Below are 20,853 nucleotides of genomic sequence, written 5' to 3'. Positions count from 1 at the left end.
CTTGCTGTTGAGGGTTTTTGTCTTTAAAGAGGAAGGTACAATGCTACCTCCCTTTCCAGTTTAGCTTCAGAGAAAGTAAAGGTGTCATTACATATATTTTGTTGCAATCTCTTGGTCAAGGTACCCAGAGAAAGGTGCAGTCTGTGGAAATAAAACAGCATAAATGTATATTTTATTCTAGTTGGCTCAACTGATGGGCTTCTGGGTATTTTCAGAAGAAAAAAAGAAAACCACAGACAGGCAATTCTGAAATACTCATGACAAAAATTTCAGTGCTTCAAAGATTAAGCCACAGTTGAATGGGAATTTTCAAAACCAGAGCTGCTACAGTACAAATTAAAGAGGTCTGCGGAGAAGGGGAAGACAAGATGGCTAGCAGTTCATGTCTGGCAAGTAACGAAGGTCACTATGCTCTAAAAGAAAAGCTCATATGGAGACACATCAGAATTTCAGACACCCACATCCTTTAGGTACAATTCTAGATGATCTAATGCATAAAGAAGGACTATGCATTGCTGAGTCTTAAAGGAATTTTCTTAATCTAATGATCAAGATGAGCTTTTACAGAATAATTCCTCCATAGCTCCCCACAAAACAAACAAACAAACAAACAAACAAACAAAAATGATACCAGAAACAAATTCAAACCACTTGTCTCCTACACTGAAAAACTAAAAAGAGAATGTCCTCTTGCTGCATTCATATGCAGCCCTTACTAAAGTCTGCACTGTTGCAATGTTGATTTTTTTTGACTTTTTGGTTCTCAGTTTTGGACTTCTTTCCTTTTGTTTCATGGATTTCTTTCTGTTTTACCTCCATATCTCTTTCAATATTCTCAACTTACCAGGTTTATGCAGGTCTGCTATGGGTTGTTACCATGCCTGTGGGAAGGAACCATGGACTTGCAGGTTAGACAAATTACATTCTTCTCCTTGATTAAAAAAAAAAAAAAAAAAATATTTTTAGACAATATACCAAGGTTTTATTTTTTTTTATTTAAATACTGCATTTGCCTATAAAAAATGCATTAAACATTAACATTTTTGATTGTCATGTTTTCTCCAAAACTCCTATGTATTTTGGAGAACATGATTTTGAAAATCTAAATATTTTGAGAAATTAAGCCTTTTGTATCCAAAAAAGAAAAACAAACAAACAAACAAACAATTTCATATTATATTATATTATTCCCAGATTTATTACGATTCAAGTGCTCTGCAGGTCTCAGTATAGACTCATCTTTTTTTCTTTTATTTTTTTTTATTTTTTTTTCTTTTAATTAAGAAAATGCTTTGTTTTCATTAGATCAGAGAGTAGGAATGATCTACACAGCAGGCCTTGCAACTGAGGCAGAGTTGCCTCCATTGGAGATGCACGGCCTAATGTTTTGGCAGTAGACAGTTTGTTCATGAGTCCAGACAGTTGAATCACAGAGGGAAGACACTTACAAATGAGAGAATAAAAGCTCCATAAAATAGTAAGGTAAAAAAAAAAATAATAGAAAGTAGGAGAGAAGAATAGAAAAGAGATAGTGTTGGGGTCTGACAATGACTTTACAGAGAGTCATGTCTTAGTAATGGGAAATGCTGCTTAGATAATTTGTTAAGTAGGAATTAATAGAATCAATTAATTCTCTTATCAGGCATGAATATCTGATGAGTAAAAGGAAACGGAAGATGTCAGGAAGCAAAATGAACATTTTCTGGAACATTTGCTGGAACAGCTGCCTAGCACAAAAGCAAGACCATGGTCTGCTTGAAATGAAAGTCTGGTCTCAGGACAGCTCTTCATGGAGACAGGTCTTCCTCAGAGAAAGCAACCCCATAGCAGTCCAACAGTGAGGTCAGCACATAAAAGGGACATCAAAACTAAATTACTCTTGAAGGTGCTCCCTATAGGCTGAGGTTAAGGGATAACATGAAGGATGTGCAGGGGAGGTCGGGCACTCCTTTCTGCCTTGTTCAGTGTATGCAGTGTCTCCTGCCCCTGGCTGCCCAGCTTCTCCCTTTTATGTGAAAGAAGCTTGCAGGAAAATATTCAAACATTTTGGAATATATATATATATAATATTCCAACATTTTGAACCATTGATATCAAAGCCCTGCTACAGCTTCTAGCATGCTGCATGCACTCGCTAGACAGCTTGCAATACACATCCAACCATGCTCTTCACCCCATCTTACATTTTCCTAATGATTTATTATTCAGTGATGATCCTTCATTCTAGGTTTCCTGGAGATGCACACCACGTATTACAGGCCACACAACAATTCTGTATAACAAATGAATTGTTCCTAACAACTAATTGCTTTGAAAACTTATTCCTGAATCCTGTATGCTTGGCATCAAAATAGCTACATGGAGCCCCTCCTCCATACAATTAGACAGAAAGCTAAAAATCTTACAAAGAGGTGCAAAACTAGAGAGCACTCGATACCTTGCAGTATTATATAACACCAAAAAAGGTTATTAACAAGCAACTCGAATGAACTCAAAACATGATACCACGGTAAGCTGACCTTTGCAAAGCGTTGCTACGAGGGCCCTCCAGCTCGCAGGCGGGCTGCCGTGCTGCTCAGCACAGACACTGTGTGCCCGAGATTTGCAGTGCCCCCCCCTCTGCAGCCTTCAGGTGCCTAATACTGTCCCATGTATTTTAGCTAACACCTCTGAGAAGGAATTGCCACCACCACTGTGATGGGTATGACATGGAGGCACACAAAGAGATTTTCCAAAAATATTTAAATACTAAAAGCTGCTCTCCGAGGTACACATCTGATCTTCAGTGAGTTGTTAAACATCTGCCTGTGTGCTCAGGTGCTTTGGATGTGACACGGTCAGGCTTAGCTGCTGTCTGGCCTGGCTGCACAGAGGGAACCAGACATCCTGAACCCTAGACTATGCCTTCCCAAACAACAAGGCTTCTTGTTTTCCCTCTTTTTGCCCTTTTACAATTTGCTCTTCTGTTAATATCTGTGCAGTCAGCCATAGACTGTGTTATGATTACACCAGTGTGTTTGCATATTCCTGTTATTTATCCATAAATTTAGTCCTTGTGAAGGCCTGCTTTAAATTCTAGTGTGGCTAAGCCCAAATTACATTATTTAACATCTTAGATAAGAACTTTACATGCTGTTGCAGAAACACATTTTATTATAAGTAAGGGAATATCATTCCTGTTTAAATCATCCTGTGTCTTTTATTAAAGTGGAACACAGAAACACTGATTTACAACAACATATCATGAGCAACATATTGAAAAGAAAACTTTGAAAATCCCAAACATTTTGCACCTGAGCAGAAAAGATCATACATATCAGCTGACTCTTCCCCAAGTCAGGCTATATAATGCTTGATGTATTTGGAATAATGCAACAGGATCTTAAAAACTGTGATTTATGATTTGGTAAGCACGTGTTGTTGGCATTTGCCATAAAGCACTGCAATAGCTACTCACCAGCTGCACTTTAGCATGCCACTTTCCTTGTCCCGCCTGTGAGTGGGATATAGTGTACCTGCAGGCTCTAGAAGCCAAGATTCCTTGGGATGTTCTTGCCTTGGAGATTTCGTCAAGTAGATCCTCTTACTGACACCTGAACCCAGGACGACCTTGGACCACGCGGACACGCTAGAATTTCACTCGACTCATTCCTGTGGGTATTATATAGTCTGAAGCCAAAATATCAGTGGAAATTGTTGTCGTATAAGTGCAGACCCTTATTTTGCATTAAATACTTAGGGGATAACAGGCTTTTATACATAGTACAGCCCTTCTGCCTGGTGCAGGGCAGGCAGCTGAGTTTGAATCCACTCAGCATTTGACCAGCACATTGCACCCTGGTTATCTGACATATTAGCAAGTAGGGATTAGATTAATTACCATCAATCTCTCTTCATAATACATACTTTTTCTGGGCATTATCTAATAAAAGATAATAAATGGGAAAATACCGTGTTCACACATGGTAAAAATGAAACATAATTCATCCCTAACTGTATTACATGCCTATGCTTCTAGCTGTCCTGGCATGCGTGCCTACTTTTCAATATTGGCCTAAACTATTTGTGCTCACAGGCTGCTTTCCATACTATTATTTAAATTAATAGATGACTCTAAGCACCACTAGAGGGCACAGAATTATAACAATATTTCTTAGCGGGTCACCAAAAGTACATCAGGAGCAGGAGTTCAGCCAGTTTCTCAGTTGGTTGCCCATGTCCCCAGCTTGTAGCCTCAATCCTAACAGCAGCCACACGCGTGTGCCGCTCCATGACCGCATGTGGTTGGACTGGCAGCTGAATGGAGAGCATGGGGGAGCACCCATGGGATGGGGATGGGGACAGGGATGGAGACAGGAACAGAGTGCAGAGGCAGAGAGGAGGCTGGGTCGCGTGCTCCCAGTTGGCCAGCACGGTTCAGCTTTCTGGAACCTGAGTACCCATCCTCAAATATTTCACTCAAGTGACTAAGGCAGGGAGGGTGGGAATCCAAGCCTGGTGCCGAAGGCCCAGCCGATTTCAAAGGCATGCTGTACATATTTGGCTGGAAATGGGTACAGAGGGATGAGAAAAATGAACACTCGCATATTAAAACAGGGAAATGCAAACAAGTGGTAAATGAAGGATTAACTAACTCAATTTACAATTCGAAGAAGGAGTAGATATGTGCCACTGGAAAGCTTAAATATTAATGGGGTTGCTGTGGATACTTATATCAACTACTTAACATTTGTTTTGACATGTGTGCTGTTTCTGCCACCCCTTATCACTAGTCTGAGTGGCCGTCGTGGTTTGTGAGTTCGAAAGTTCCTGTTTGCTGCTGCCTGCTGTGAGAGAGGAAGTGCAATGAAGAAAGGAAGAAGATTAAGCTCTTTGTGTAAAGACAACTGATTGAAGGGCTTTGGAGACACGGTAGCAGCAAATGAGTGCCGTTGATGCTTCCGTGTTGCTTTAGAGGCACAAGTTAGTGTCCTCAGCCAGAACACAAGGTTCTTTTCTGAAAGTTGGAGATACACGTGTTAATCAAAGGCTTGAGAGCCTGGCCTATAAGTAGCCAGTGCGAATGAAAAACCCAAAACTAACTGAATTTCCGAATGCCTCTGTTCATTTTAGCATAACATCGGAGCCCAAATTATTACTTTTCACTAACCCATCCCGAGTTGGCATCGTATTTTCACATGGCAGTGCCCAGACTGCAAAAACAGTGCCCTGCACTTGCTCCCAACGAGCCGGTTGCAGAGCACCCGCGGGGCTCCCTTGTGTCCCACGGGGCTCCCGCGACCCCGCGGCCACCGCGGCGACCCCCGACGGGGTGGTGGCCGGTGCCGAGCCCCTGGCATGGGCATGGGCAGGGGGTGGCCGCGGAGCGACGGGGCTGGGGGCTGCCTCCCCGAGACTGGGGGCACCCTGCGAGCACCGGCAAACAACCGGCGGCCAAGGCTCCCGCCGGCTGCGGGCGGGGAGAGGCGCGGAGAGCGGCCGCGCCTGCGGCGTTGCGGGGTGGATTTCTTTTTTTTTTTTTTTTTTTTTTTTTTCCGCAAGCTCACCTTGATGCGCCGGGGAGTTAAAGGCCCACTCTCGGCAGGGGGAGCTTTGTTTTCTCGGCGCAGCTCGGGCACCGAGCGGCGGCACCGCTGCGCTCCGGCCGCACCGAAGCGGAGCCGGAGCCGCCGTGCACGGGGGCAGAGGGGCGGCGGAGGGGGGGCGTGGGGGGGACAGAGGAGCCCGCGGCGAGGGCAGCCCCCGCCGCCGCCGGGACCGTGCGGGGCCGGGGCACGGCGGAAGCGCCGGGGCTGCGCCGCGCCCTCGGGGGGACACCGGGCGGCTCTCCTGCGCTGCCCCGCCCGGGCCGGCCGCGCTCCCCGCCCGCAGCGGGGTCCCGCCGGCGGCCGAGCCTCCCTCCGACCGCGACGAGCGGCGGCAACCGGGCGACTTTTTGGGACTTGCATGGACATCGCCTAGCCTGCGGGCTCCGCGTCCCGCCCGGCCGCTCGCCCCGCCGCTCTCCCCGCCTCTGCCGCCCTCTTCGCCGCCTTCCTCCGCCGCTCGCCCGCAGCCCGAGGCGGCAGGGGCGGCAGGGGGCGGCGGGAGGCGCCGCCGAGCCGCGGCCCGGGGGCCCCCGCGGCCTCCCGGAGCCCGCCCGCCGCCCTCCGGCCGCCCCGTCCCGGGCTCCTCGCCTCGCCCCGGGCCGCGGAGCCACGGGGTGCCGCCGGCCGGGGGGAGGAGAGCTTGCCCGGGGGGGCGCCCGCCGCCCGCCTCGCCGGGGCCCCCGCGAAGCTGCCGCAGCCCGGGCCGCCCGAAGTGGCCCGCGCCCCCCCGGTCCGCGGGCGCCGCCCGGAGCCCCTCGGCCCCCGCTGCCTCCTGCGGGCCGCCGCCGCCGCCGCCGCCGCCCGCGCCCTGCTCCGCCGCGGCCCCGGCGCCCGCCCCGGCGCCCGGGGTGATGCCATGCCCCGCAACCACGGCGGCGGCGAGGAGGGCGGCTCCGCGGGGCTCTGGGTGAAGAGCGGCGCGGCGGCGGGCATGAAGGATGTGGAGTCGGGCCGGGGCAGGGCGCTGGCGAGCGCGGCGGCCCGCGGCGACGGCCTGCTGCTGCTGGGCACCGCCGGCGGCGCGGCCGCCCCCGCCGGGCTGCGGGAGGGCCGCCGAGGGAAGCACGGCGCCCGCATGAGCCTGCTGGGCAAGCCGCTGTCGTACAGCAGCGGGCCGAGCTGCCGCAGGAACGCCAAGTACCGCCGGCTGCAGAACTACCTGTACAACGTGCTGGAGCGGCCCCGCGGCTGGGCCTTCGTCTACCACGCCTTCGTGTGAGTACCGACCCCCTCCCGTCCCGTCTGGAGCCGCCGGGCTCCGAGCATCCTCCCCGCGAGCATCGCTCAGCTCCCCGAGCATCGCCCCGCGCCCGGCGGAGCCGCTGCCACCTGCGGGAAAAGCGCCGGGAAAGCCGCTAACCCCTGCTAACCCCCGCTAACCCCCGTTATCCCCCTTTAACCCTCGCTAACCCGCGGGACGCCCCGTCGAGGGACACCGGGGCCGGTCCCCGGCGTGGCGTTTGCTCGGCGGTCACCGGGCGGGAGGCTTTGCAAAGTTACTGCCGGAGAGCCCGCGGGGCGCCGCTTCCACCCACGGTGCTTCCACCGCACTCGTGGGCTCGGCTCCGAGGCACACTGCGCCGGGGGATGCTCCTATTCCCCGACGGGCAGCCCCCCTTGCGCCCACCTGCTGCCCGCAAGGGAGATTCAGCGCTTCGGAAGGAAGCAGCGAGCAGCCTTTTCTCTGGTATATGGCATTTCTACGCCTTTTCTTTGAGAACCTAACTCCTCCTTTCGGGCTAGTGCTTCCCCTCTTTCCGAGGGAGCGTGTGACTGATCCCTGCGTCCCCTGTGCTGAGCGGCACTGACACGGCGCCGGGGACCTTGCGCTGATTTATCCACACAGGCTTGCCCGGGATAGCGGTGTGAGGGGATCCGAGCCCTGTAACTACTTCAGGTATCTCCGAGTGGTCCTCACATCGATGGCGATCCTCTGCCGTCACGGTTTTTTGTAACGCTTGAGGGAAAGGTCGGGCTCGAAAAGCTGCTGGACAGCTGGTGAAGACACGCAACACGGTGTCTGGCAAGGAGGCATTGCAATGGAGCACTAGGTGGAAACGCTGCGATAAATTACGGATGGAGTGTGATAGGTGTGAACGTAACAGGGGTGCAGGACAAGGTATTTCTGTGTTTGGCCACAGAAGATACATTGTTAAGAGAAAGGAAGATTTAATTGATTTGCTGCAGGTAACTATTTTCCATGAGAGTTGCTGGAATCAAGCTAGCGGTTACAGCAGCTCCGGTGAAAGAGCAGCAACTGGTCCCTAAAAGCTGTTTGGTAGCACAGAGACGACTCCTCTCCCAGCAGCCAGGGAATCCCCAAATCCTACTTTCATATAAGTTTTCATGGGCAGAAAAGTACTTTGCCAAAAACATGGCAGTGTGCTTAGTGTAACACATCAAGGATGGAGTTCCTTAGGAGATCAAAATTGCTATAGACGATAAAGAGTAGGAACAGATGTAACATTATTGTTTAACCAGTATTAGGCTTTTTGACCCTCGAGTAGAGCTGCCCAGTCTATTTTACTGTGCAAATCACCCTTACAGATTGAACTTTCTTCTTGGAGGGCATTCATTGGGTACATTTTGCTATTTGGGTTCTTACAGGTGTTCTCCTGTGGTGTAGATCATGCTTAATTAAGAGTGGGAGAATCTCTGAACTACTTGCTAGGAGCTGTCTTACTGCAGTGCCTGAAGTTGCCATAGAAAATCCATAAATTGCAGTTTTGGACCTTTCTCTCTGACATCACGATGAAAACCATTAAAACAAGTAAAGTTCAAGTTGGAAATAAAGTTGACAAGTTTAAACCACCAAAAAAAAAAAAAAAAAAAAAAAGTAAATTTCCAAACAGAGTGAAGTCATGACACAGCAGCACTGTAAACAAGGAAGATCGCCAGCTGCGTTTAGATAATTGCCTGCATAGAATGAGTGCCAGTTTTAATTTTTAATTGCAAATGGCAATTTTGGCAGCTGTAAATGCCAACATTATATCTTTTATCTGAGCAGATCTGTGTGAAAGAGCTTGAAACATTACTGTAATATAAAGGCACCTAGTAATAATATTACCTTTAAGGATCTGTGACTACTACTGCTCCCTGTTTTTAAGGTGCATTAGAAATTCCATTGGATGTCAATTTGTCAGCCATCTTCATTGCCAGTCTATACATTCTTTTAAGGTATTTATTTAATTTTGATTATTGACTGCCAAATATTCAGATAATATTTCTGATGTTTCAGTCTCCTTTTTTCCAGCCACCTAATCAAATACAATTGCATCTTAGAAAACATACGTTCTTACAGTATAAAAATAACTAAATAAGTAAAAGTAATTAAAAGCAAACAAACAAACAAAAAGAAGTCTTGAAACAGCTTAGAGTGGCAAAGACATTACTAAGTATGTGGATGAGATGTCTGCTCCTACCTCTGCTAAGCTATTCTTGACTACTGCAGAGCCCGTTATAGCCCTGTACTATTTCTGGTACAGAAATGGGATATCTGGTGTAAGACCTTCTGTCTAGATCATTGTTCTCCTAAAATGAAGCTCACTGTGGTATGCACGGTTGAAATAACCCAAGGGTACTTTCGGAGTTTCAGTTTGAAGTCTTAGATATATGAGTTTATTTAGTCTTGTCTGTTTGTTTTTGCAGTGAGAAGGGGGGAATTAAGCACCATTTACAAATGAGAAACCGTCCCTGCAGTGATATTTTCATTTCTCATTTCCATAGGGAAAGTACTTTAGAGCTGAGAATTATGCCCAATTTGCTCTTCTTTTTTCTTCTTGGCCTTTCAAAGCAGAAAGAAAAATAGGCCAGCCACCTGAGGAGCAAGTGTTGTGACCTGCATTTGGAAGTCAGTTGGTTAATTTATTTGTAAATACAACCATGCAAACTGCTGGCAAAGACAGCTGTTCTGCAAACTTTTGCTACTAGGTGAACTATATTACTCTTGAGCACGGGCCTTTGACTTCAGTATAATTGTGCTGGGTAGCGGAGCCATAAATTACATGTTTCTTGGCTCCTTTTTGTGTACCTCAGTAGCTCTTTACATGGAAGCCCTAGTTAAAATCTTTACTGCAAGCACCACAGTCTTCTGTTCTTAGTCATTTAGGAACACTTAAAATATGTACGCTTATGAAATCAGAAAAGAACATTCATACCATTTGTGAGTAATGAGTCAGTAACTTAAACTCCTGCTAATAAAGTATTTATGCCACACCACATCACCTACACATGGAGCATGTGCATATTTAATGCACGTGCACGTATGTTAAAATGCTGTAATATTGTAACTTCTGAGAAGCCGTTGTCTTGGGATGTCGTAGAATTTCTTTTTGTTGTTGCTGTCGTTGTTTGTTTAGATTATTTTGGGTTCTTTGGTTAGTTTGATAAGAACGTGTAGACACTGCCTTAGACGGATCAAAGGGGAATTCCAGATTTGTTGCAAATTTAACTCTGGGTTTCATCTTCAGCTGTCATAAGGATTTTGTATTATTTTTATTCTTAACTGACATTCTGAAAAAGAGATGGCATGAGAAGCTCAGAAAAAGTATTACTCTTTGATACTGTTTTTACTGGTAGGATATAATTAGTTGCGTAAGTTTCTTACTTTAACATGTTGGATTTATTTCAAGAATAATAAAGTTTCTGTTTCTTACTAACTTTTTAATAAATTCTGTGCAAAAGTCTTTAACATTTTTCATGGTAATGTCATTGTCTTTTCAAAGCCATCACCTTTTGCTCTGGAAGCTTCTGAATCACAAATCGCAGGGCTGGATGCATGCACCAGGGCAGTATCACTTTGCGTGACCTGTATTGATGTTTCCATGGACATCTTCTGCTGGTGATTGCTGGAGATAAGACACTGTGCTAGATGAATTTGTGACCCACTACAGTGTTCTTCTTCTTGTTCTTTGCATTCTTTATGGAAATGGGCTAAGAAATGATTTCTGAAAAAGTCTAATGATGCCATCAAACATGTAACTAGCTATTTTAGTTTTCCAGATCTGCTTTCCAGACATATTTTACTAATGATCAGATGGCTATTGAACAGCAGTTTCTTTGCATCTGAGCTAACAGTGCTGCATCATACTGCGCTATGGGTATAATTAGGGAGGTTCTACATTCTACATTCTGATTCAAAACACAATAATGTGCACCACCCTAAATACTTGCCTATCAGAAAGCAGGAGAAATGATTTTATCACTTTATTTTATCCATCTTAGGGCATCTAATGAACTCGTTCCAGGTGCTTTGTGGGTAGATCTATGGCATTTATCTTTTCAAGTAGCATTTTGGAGTCAGAGCCTCGTATTGTTAGGGTAACAATATATTTTTATTAATTTTAAAAAACAAATAACAGTATAATGTGTATTACAAATAACAAATGATAGAAGGGCTGACAACATAAATGGTGTGGCAAAGCCAATCTTATTAGGTACTGAAAAGGTAAAAATGTAAAGAAGTTTAACTGCCACCTAAAGTTTAGTAAGCATTTTCTTTTGGAGAGTGACAATGAATGATGGTGAATACTTAGATGCAGTTCAGTATAAATCTGCAGCAGTTTGTTGCATTTGAATCAGTCTGTGATTCTAAGTGTGTGCCACACTCTTCCCATTCATATCAACTGGGCTTTGTCTGGTCAGGTCTTTGTCTGGTCAGCCTCACTGGGTACCCTGTTGTAGGCTTGTACTACACCACTGTTGAAAATAGAAAGTTTGGGATGGGGGAAGAGTCAGCCTGAACCTCCCAACTGGCAATTCCTGGTCATTTCTCCTTTTTGTATCATCTGGCACTGTCAAGAAGAATATGGCTTCTTTAACCTTACCGTTTCTCTTCAGCTAGCTGTAGACAGCTTAACTTGCTGTAGGCTGCTGGTCAACTGGTAGATCACCCTCTTGCCAGACTGAAGGAGCTCAGCTCCCTCCGCCTCTCTGTGTTGCACAAGCCTCTTGTACTTAAGGCCCCAAACCTTCTTAGTGGCTCTACAGGGTCTCTCCCAGCTTCTGCACATCCCTGATCAATTGGTGGCAGGGCACAACTGGGTCCCATGGTGTGAGGGCATGCTGAATAAAGGAGAATAACAACCTTCTTCAGTTTTCTGGTCGTGCTCTTCTAAAATGTTCCTTCCCTTATCTCTGATGGGTGTATGCTATTGGTTTTTACACAACCTGCCATGTGCATAGTAACCCCAAGGCCCTTTGCACTGAGGCTGCTGCCCAAACAGTGGTCCCAGACCATATGGATGAATGGGGTTTTTCTGCACCACATGCTCTACTGTTCTTTTAATTGGGCTTGCTTGTTTTTTGTTTTTTTTTTTTATGTTCACTTTCTGCATGTACTGTTCATCTCAGTCATGAGACTCTAATCAGAGAGGCAAGATACAACAATTTTCAAAACCACTTGCATGTTCTCTGTGATCACAAGAGAAGATAAAATGGGCAACAACAATGCATTCGTGCACTTTCCTACTGTTGTTCATGGACAGCAGCCCTCTTTTGGAGCCCTATCATGGGCAACAAATAACATGTAGCTTCTCTTTTTCATTCAATTTTTGTTGGAGAGCTATTGCCTGCTTGAGGATCTTCAGGACTGGGGATATTTATCATATCATGTGCATAAGAACTGATTTTCACTTACCCAAATATTGTTTCACATTTTGTTCTTTTCAGGCATGGTTTCCTCAGTTCACTCATTTGTACTGGCCTTGCTTTCTCATTCAACAGTAGTGGTCCAGGGGAAACACTGCTTTGCCATAAAAATCAAAACTGTTCCTCAGCCTCTTAGAAAGAAGGGAACAAAAGGTTTTATTTGAGAAAGTCACTAAGACAGGGACTGGTGAGATTTCATGCACATGGGCTTTCTTGTATTTGTCCTAATGTTCAGTTCTCAAATGAGATAATGAATTGTGAATGTGGTTAGTGAGGTCAATGGTACAGTACGTTAGTGTTTGGGTTTGGCATTATAATAATTGGCATTATTATAATTGGCATTATAGTCAGGGGTAACAGTCCTATCTTAGATGTGTTTTTTCTCTGAGCGATGGTTCTTGTCTTGCTGACTGAGTATCTTGTGTGATGTGGGAACTCTGGATGAACTTCCTGCAGCCTCATATGGTGAAGGCTGGAATTACAGATTTTGGCCAGGGGTAGGGCAACCTATGAATATGTAATGTGACATTAAATATGTGTTGTCTCAAAGGGGTAGTTGTTTTAGAGGATGCTGGGAAGATTTTAGGAAGATTTTAATTGCCTGTGAGACGCTATTTGTGTGACAGATTTGCACAGTAGGTTCTAGACAATAGCTTAATGAGCTGGAGACTTTTTTTTTTTATTATTAGTTTTTAAGTTTCTGTAGTATTTGACTCTAAAAAGCAAAAATAAATGTCATGATACTTAGATCTGATGGAATTTCAGTGCTCCAAATTTGATTTACTGTAGTTTGTGATGAATTAAATTCCCCAAATTGGGTGAAAGTAGAATTGAGATAAATTTTTTCTAATACTTACAAATAATGCCTAGCATCCACCAAATGAAATACCATTTATCATTCCTTCATTAACAGCGAATTCAATATTCATTAGAATAATCATCATTAATATATCTACCAATACTCATGAAAATGCAGGAAACAGTTTCAGTTTAGTTTTAGTGGAATGGAAAAGCACATTTTTTAATTTTATTACTTTTTTTTTTTTTTTTTATAGAAATATATGTATATAAGCTTTTATTCCTAGATAATGTCAACTAATATTGCAAATAAAACTCAGTGCTGTAGGGCAGTTGCTTCTTAGTTACTCACAGACAAAACTTAATTGCCAAGTGTTTAACATATTTCCATTGCCATAAATTATATGTCTGATGAAAATTAATGACATTTGCCACAGATTTTATTTGAAGGAAAACTGTATCTTCTTCACACAGGTAAAATAAGATGGAGTAGGACAAATAAATTATACTATGTAATGAAAAATCTTTAACATGTAAACATCATAGATATTATTTGATACCTTCTTCCTAATGAGGTAGATACTTATTCATATAATAAATCTTGCTTTTTCCCTTTGCAAACTATTCACACAACAGAGCATGCATTCTTACTTTTTTTTTTAGTGCTGGTGGACTAAAATTTGCTTTTGACTGTATGTATTATATAAACTATATTGAATTTGGGAAAACTTGTGTATTTTTGTTTCCCTTTTTGTTTTCTGTGAGAGATTTTTTAAGAGTTTGGTTTGCAGGTTTCCTGTAAGAGAGCAGACTTTGATTGCCCAAGGGATTGCCACTGCAGATCAGTTAAGGTAGAAAATTCATCAGCTGTATGGTTTTATCAATTGCAAAATAATTTTAAGCAGTTGCTGTGTTCATGTCAAAGTAAAAATCCTTTACAGACATTAATTAAAAGTTCAAAGACTGTCTTACAGTTCAGCTGCATTTGATCAAGAAGTATTTTCAATTTTCTGTTGAACAGTAGATTTATCTTGTGATAGCTGTCTGAGTTGCAGTGTAATTGCTTTACAGGAAGCTCACAAAACGTTCATCACTTTGGGCACTGAAGTGTAGTCTTAGCCACTGTATTCTACTTGAAAGAATACGTGAGCATGTATGGTCTGGGCTGGTGATTCAGAGGTGGACACAGTCCTCCAGTTACACATATTTGAATTTCTCTGCTTGGCCTTCATCCAAGAAGATATTCAAGCATAAATGTGTAGGTTTTCCTTAACAAAGATGGACATAAATATGTACGTAACTTTTTCTTGAAGAGTGATGGATTTTGAAAGGCACGGAGTACCTACAGCTTCCTTTAATTATCCCATTGTGTGTTCAATGGGTAATTCACTTTTTTTCCCCACACTTGTATCAAATGAAGTTTAACACATGAATCATGCTCTTAAACTGATTAGGAATAATGAAGAAAGGAAGTTCTGTACCTGCCCACTTCTTGATTTAAGCAATATATCCCTGTTTGTCTTGGCTACCTTCTTGCTTTGAGGCTCCCTGCTTAAAAGAAGGGAACACATTAAACCTTCTGAGAGTTTTAATTATTTTATTGTAGTCATAGCAGGTATCATATGGTATCAACGTACTGGTGCCAGGAGTCAAATATGACAAATCCAAGACAGTAAGATCTTTCTGCTTTGAGAGGAAAAAAACATTACCAAACATATTCATATGCTCCCTGGTTTGCTAGGGTCTCAGATTAGAGCATCTATGCCCATTCTTTTGAGGTCATTCAGTCAGAAATAGCATCTATCTTCTTCTAGTGCATTAAATTTAATTGCTTTGTATGGCTTAAACTCATCCATAACCATGGTATCTGAGAATTACCCATTAGACGCAAATGCACAAATCTTCTTCCATGCTCTGTTAACAGGTATGCACTTAAAAGTTACTGCTGGGGCCTTTTCTAAATATATAACTTGTATGGATCCTGACAGACCTGAGAGGGCCTTTGTGGGAAAAAGAAGATGAAATGTGTTGGATGCACTTCTGTAAGTCATGGAGGTGTTTGGCAGGCAGCTTGGAAATGCAGGTTGGTCTCCCCAGGAGAGGAGTCTGTATCAGCAAGCATGTCTTTTTGATGGTGACGCTGACATGCCTTCAGAGCATGACAGTTAATGCTCAGAGAAAGCTGGTGTGAGCCCCACGTGGTGTCTGAACAGGGTTGGGGTTGGAGAGCAGGTGATGTCCTTTCATGTGGCCCCATGCTGGAGAAGATGCATTGCCATGTTGCCAGAACATCACACAGTGGATTCATCAGCTTGAAATACACTGCTACATACTGACTGAGGTTAGAAGTGGCCCGTAAAATTATTTGGAGGAAAGAAATCTCTGTATCTTCTCTCATCTCTGTGCAACAGTTCCTATAGAGTCTTTTTTTGTGTGTGTGTGTGTGCCTTGTATGAGCCATTGCCGTAGAAGAGCACATTCTTGTTTGCTGCTCTCTGCAAAAGGATGCTTATTGGTGGCAGGAAATGTAAAGCAGCTTGTGTACGGGTGCAGTGAGCTCCCTGCAAATATCTGCAGTGGGAAGGAAAAAGGAGCCTGTGCTGGCAGAGGGAGGGTGTTTCTCAGAGCTGTCCCTGAAACCCTTCTGAAGTGCAGCTGGGAGGTGGAACTTTTCATGCCTTTGGCCCCACCTAAATTGCTTTTACTAGCAATGTGAAGTAAATGTCAGTTTCTCAGAGGAGGTTTCAGGACACTTCCTGTGCAGTATGCAGTTAGTCACACTAGGTACACGTGCACTTTAGTGATTTACTGAATTGCCAGTCATTCAATCAATGGATGTTTCTCTTCTTGAGAAAACAACGCATTAATAAATGCATCTGTAGACTGAAGATGAAGTAGAATTCTGAAAAAAAAAAAAAAAAAAAGAAAAAAAAAAAGATAGAAGAACAGCTTTGCTGTTTAGGTGTTGTAAATTTTTATATAACAAAAAAAGCTATTCAAACAAACATATTTCTCTCCCCCTTTAAGCTTGGAAGCAATAGATTTGATTTGGTGCTTGGAGATACTGTCTGGAAAGTTAGCCTTCCTGAAAGGTCACACTGGCTGCTGACTAAACTTGTGATTTGGCTTCCACTAATCTGCATGCCGGGGCATTGGAATTGACAGATTCTTGTAGGCAGTGATGAGGCAGGTGGTGATCGCGACTTATAAGTGCGCTTTGGGAGGAATTTTGATTTTCATCCTGAAAATGCTTTTAGATGTAATTTTTAGTGGCATTATTAGTAGTTAATAGCACTTACGTAGTAGTTAGTAGAAATCATCAACTGAGCATTGATAAAAGCTCTGTCTTTCAATCAGGGATGATGGTGAAAACCATCTGAATTAGAGATATGTTTATAAACCTTCTGAAGACATACTTGACAAATTTTTGTATGGAGGGTTGAAGGCCTATTCCAAAGATGTTGAAGCTATTATATTTTGTATATGCAGGCACTCCACATGAGATTTTGCTGTTTGGAGATACTGTGTAGGGAGAGCTATGTTGAGAGCACTTGTGGAAGTGTACAGAGGCAGAAGACATTACCTAGATGGGAACAAAATCTTCAAAGTGAGGGAGAATTTATGAATATCTACTTGACTGTAACAGTACTTGACTGACATTGAATTTTGAAACGATTAAATTAGAAATGTGGGCTTATCTTACATTATTAACATGTTTTAATTGACATTTTCCCTTTTCTTATTTGCTTCCTGTTGAGAGAAGCTGAAGTACCAAAGTGAATCAATTTATCAGATTTAAATATAGATAAAGCATTCTATTGATCTTTACATCTTTCTTCCACTGAGGTTTTGACCCTTTGTGCAGACCTGAGAAAATAACCAGTAATATTTTTCTACATAATGAAAATTGTATTCAGTTGTGGTTTTTCCCTTGTAAATGTTGGTGTATTTTGTGTGTGTGTGTGTATGTGTGTTCTCGTAGCTAAAGCAAATACAGGTATCTGACTTATTATCAGAGTCAGAGGCCAAGCTTGTCTTTAGACTTAAAACAATAGCTTTCAGCATTTTTCTGCTTTATAAGGTGCTTATTCATTAATTTGGTTTCATATCAAGTTAGAATAATGGATGAACCCTAGTCTGTGCAATTTGAATACTGTATATAAACTGCTTGAAACTGCAATAGCAAAACATTACACTGTGCAACAGGCAGACCCTTTCTTCAGAGCACCAGCATGTAGCCCTGCTGTATGTCTTAGTCTCTTGCATTTCCAGAAAGGCAGGTGACACGCATGAGCCATGCCACGTGCCCAGCTGGGGAGCAGTTGCATGTGGGCTGCCCTCCTCCCCAAGCTGGTGTCCACATCCTCTGGCACTTCTAGCATGATCTGTACCTGCAAGATGAATTTTCCCAGCAGGGTGTAGAAGATAGCATCTCCTCTGGACTGCTGCTGATCTTGCTGATGGCTCTTGTATACTTAACATATACTGGGGACAGCAATCCTCATGCCATCAGCACCCTCCTCTTTGCTGAGAATGAGCCTCAGCTGTTTTATTCCCACCTGAGTCCACATTTGGCTGGAGATTAGGTCACATTTTGGCTGCTCCTGTGGGTAGTTTGACAGGAAGGGACGAAGCAGGAGTGCAGCCCAATCTCTGCACTCTGTGCCTGTGTACAGGCACACTTGGAAGAAGACCTGAGGAGAGACATCTGATATTTCCATCTCTGAATACCCTTTGGCTTGGTGAGAAATATAATCCTCAGAGACTTTTTCTGCAGGAAGGAATTCAGTCGCTCCAGAGCAGTCTTATCCTTGTCCAGGGAATTTCTCCTTGAAACTATAGCTGAGTTAATGACACCTATAAAATATCAAAGACATCTAAAAATACAATAAAATTAGATTAAATGTTGTTATTGTTGCTGTTCATTAATGGGAAAGATGGAGCCGAAGTATCTATATCAAACTGAAATGTGTTATCACACCAGTAAGTGTCAGAAGAGAAGGATTTTCTTTGAAAAATCCTTTGTGTGATTTTGCTCTCCAGTATTTTTTTTGCCTGTCCATATGTTTAAATTGCTTCCCTGCAAGGAAAGGTCATGGTATTCTATTTGACTTGCTTTTATCATCAGCTTTAGGAGTTAATCATAAATAGTGTAATAGATAATGACTGAAAACTCATATTTATTAAACCAGTGTAGATAGTGACATTTCAGATACGATCTGTAGCTGGAAGATATAATTGACTATCAGTCAGTATTTAATAAATATGATTTTATAAAATTGAGATTGTGTTTTTCCTGATTAGTAATCCATGGCTAAATTCTATTGTTTTCTGTCTCGATTATAAAAGACGCAAATCTCTGTAAGACTGATATGAAAATGAGCCTGAATGAGAACATGAATAGTTGAAAAGATCTTGAAGTAAGTTACAAAAGACTCAGGCAAGACAAATGAAGTATACTTTGATTTTGGGAATGGGTTAAGTTTATTAATGAGTCCCACTCAGCTCTGCATACCTACATTTAGCCTCTGGCAATGAACTGAAGTGTTTGCATCCATCCCAGTGCAGTGTGTACTGTGGAGCAGTATTTGGTGCACACACATGGTATTTGCAGCATTTGATCTGTTGTGATGGCTCAGTAATAAAACTTCTGTCTTTAAATCAGAAGAGTTCTGTGATGGACAGACGGCGTTGGCAGGTTATGCTGTTACTGGTACAGATCTGTTTTAATTTCAGACTGAGGGCTTCCTTACCTACCTCTAGAGGGTGTTCAGGTGACAGCAACAAATCACTGCAGATATAGTTCATACTGTTTTCTGGCAGGAGGATAAAGCCACTGTCTTGCAGTCTAACCCTATGAATTGCTGGTTATGTGTTGTAAAATATCACTAATGTTTTTAGTTGGATTAAAAAAGACTGAAAAATTATTACGGTACCTTGTGAAAGTGATTGCACACTCAGACACAGCTCTGCAGGATGTAATTTACTAATCTGTAAACTTCTTTATATAATGAATGTGGGAGATGCAAATTCTTGATTAAATAATACCAAGTATTTATATCACTTTTGTGCTTAGTTGTTCTAGTTACCCAGCTAGCTAGCAATCACTGTCTTAGATGCTCTGCAAACAGTGACAAGCCTTTAGAGAGGAAATCCATCTGTTCTCTTGGAATAATGTGGAAAGGCAATACAGTCTCACTGGTCAGCAAAATAAGCATGAATTTCAATTCTCCCCCTGCTTTTTTTTTCTTAATTACTGCAGACAATAGTGTCACTGTCCTTTATTCAGATTGGTAGCCCAGACATCACTTTTGAGATGCACCTTTATCATTCCTAATATGAGATCTGGCTACCTAATACCTTCAAGGTCCGACCTGTCTGACACCACAGCTAAAGCTACCACTCAGACTCTCAGTATTTCACTTCTTGCACCATCCTCCTGTCAGGCTCAGCTCTGAATGCTCGTCACTGGAGCTCTGTAACCTCTGCCTTTGAGCCTAGATTTCACCCCTTTTACTGTCTAGGGAGAAAGTTATTTGTCTTTACTTTCAATAGCCGTACAAAGCATCTGGCTAGTCAGTTGTTAAAATTGCATGTATAACTGAGTTACAAAATCAGAAAGCATGCTTTGCATGATTCATTAAGGGGAAAAAATAAGAACAAATGAAACAGCTCCTTCTTACTCTGTCTGGCAACCTCAGGAGCATGTGCTAGAAAAGCTGTTCATTCAACAGTGAGCCACTGACAGCAGAAGATTAACACAAATGCATTCCTAACTTACCTAACTTCAGTAAACCTGTAACAAAAACTGTTAAATTTTTTTCAACTACTTTTTGGAAATTACACTTTTTTTGGCAGATACTGAGTTGTTACATAACCCAGGAATTTCACTGTGTAACAGTTTTATTAATGTTATATGTCATGTGGTTAATGAGAGAGTTCTTCCTGCATTATTTGGTTTTGTCTGAAGATACTGAATTTGAGAAATGGATGACTTAGTGGATGGACAAGCAAAATGGCAACACAGCTTCCCAGCACATGGCAGACATAACAGGTTGCAGATGAACTAATAGCAGTAAAGACCAACCATCTCTTGACTTTTTCTGATGATGCTAATTAAATTAAAGACATTAAGTAGCTAGTAAAGGCTAGCAAGATACTCAAGGAGAAGAGACTAATATCAATCTCATTGTTTCTTTGAAACAATGTCAAAACACTATGACTTAAACTTTGAGAATGTTAAGACATTAGTTGGTGTAGTATGCTTGTTTTGAGATATGTTTTCTATGAAGCTGTTTCTCTCAAAACAAGCTTCTCCATCTGCCTACTTCTGTTTTGCAGTCCTCAGTATGGAATGAGGATGAACTTCATGCTCTTGAGATGCTTTAATTGATTTCAACTGGTCATATTGCTATGAGATAATCACTAAGTCTTTTGGGACAAACCAAACTTTCAAAGACGTGTATAAATTTAAAGCAAATTCTTCAAAAACAGGGGTAAAAAAAATAATATTTTACCAGCTAACAATGAGATTAACAGATATTTAAAACTGACATATATTGTGCCCAGGTAGGCTGAGTCCACAGTGTCTGCAGCTGCAGTTCTGCTTTGGATCATTGAATACACTGAGCTCATTAAAATAGCACATACATACCATGTCTTCTGGTTGTCTTTTATGTTTGCTCTCTTAATGCATCAGAGGACACATAACTGTATCAAATCAAAAGACAACCCAAACTTTCTTGAATCCTCACACTTTTTAGTTTAGGCACTCTCATCTTCCCCAAAGACAAAGCAAAGACTGCCAGCTCTTTTATCC

General features: G+C 42.8%; 1 protein-coding gene across 4 annotated transcripts in view; it reads left to right on the top strand.

Moving 5' to 3' along the window:
* The first annotated feature begins 6,347 nt into the window (after positions 1-6,347).
* KCNQ5 (potassium voltage-gated channel subfamily Q member 5) overlaps positions 6,348-20,853 on the top strand; it is a 289,092-nt gene continuing 274,586 nt past the window's right edge. For all 4 annotated transcript variants that reach the window (XM_084284871.1, XM_084284869.1, XM_084284872.1 and 1 more), the window contains exon 1: positions 6,348-6,803. In XM_084284871.1, the coding sequence (XP_084140997.1) occupies positions 6,445-6,803 (359 nt within the window). In that variant the 5' untranslated portion in view covers positions 6,348-6,444. The remainder of the gene's footprint in view (positions 6,804-20,853) is intronic.

Source organism: Netta rufina (genome assembly GCF_964035555.1).
Source record: "Netta rufina genome assembly, chromosome: 3".
NCBI classification, from domain to species: domain Eukaryota; kingdom Metazoa; phylum Chordata; class Aves; order Anseriformes; family Anatidae; genus Netta; species Netta rufina.
Note: the sequence above shows the minus strand (reverse complement) of the source record. Positions and strands in the feature narration are given on the sequence as shown.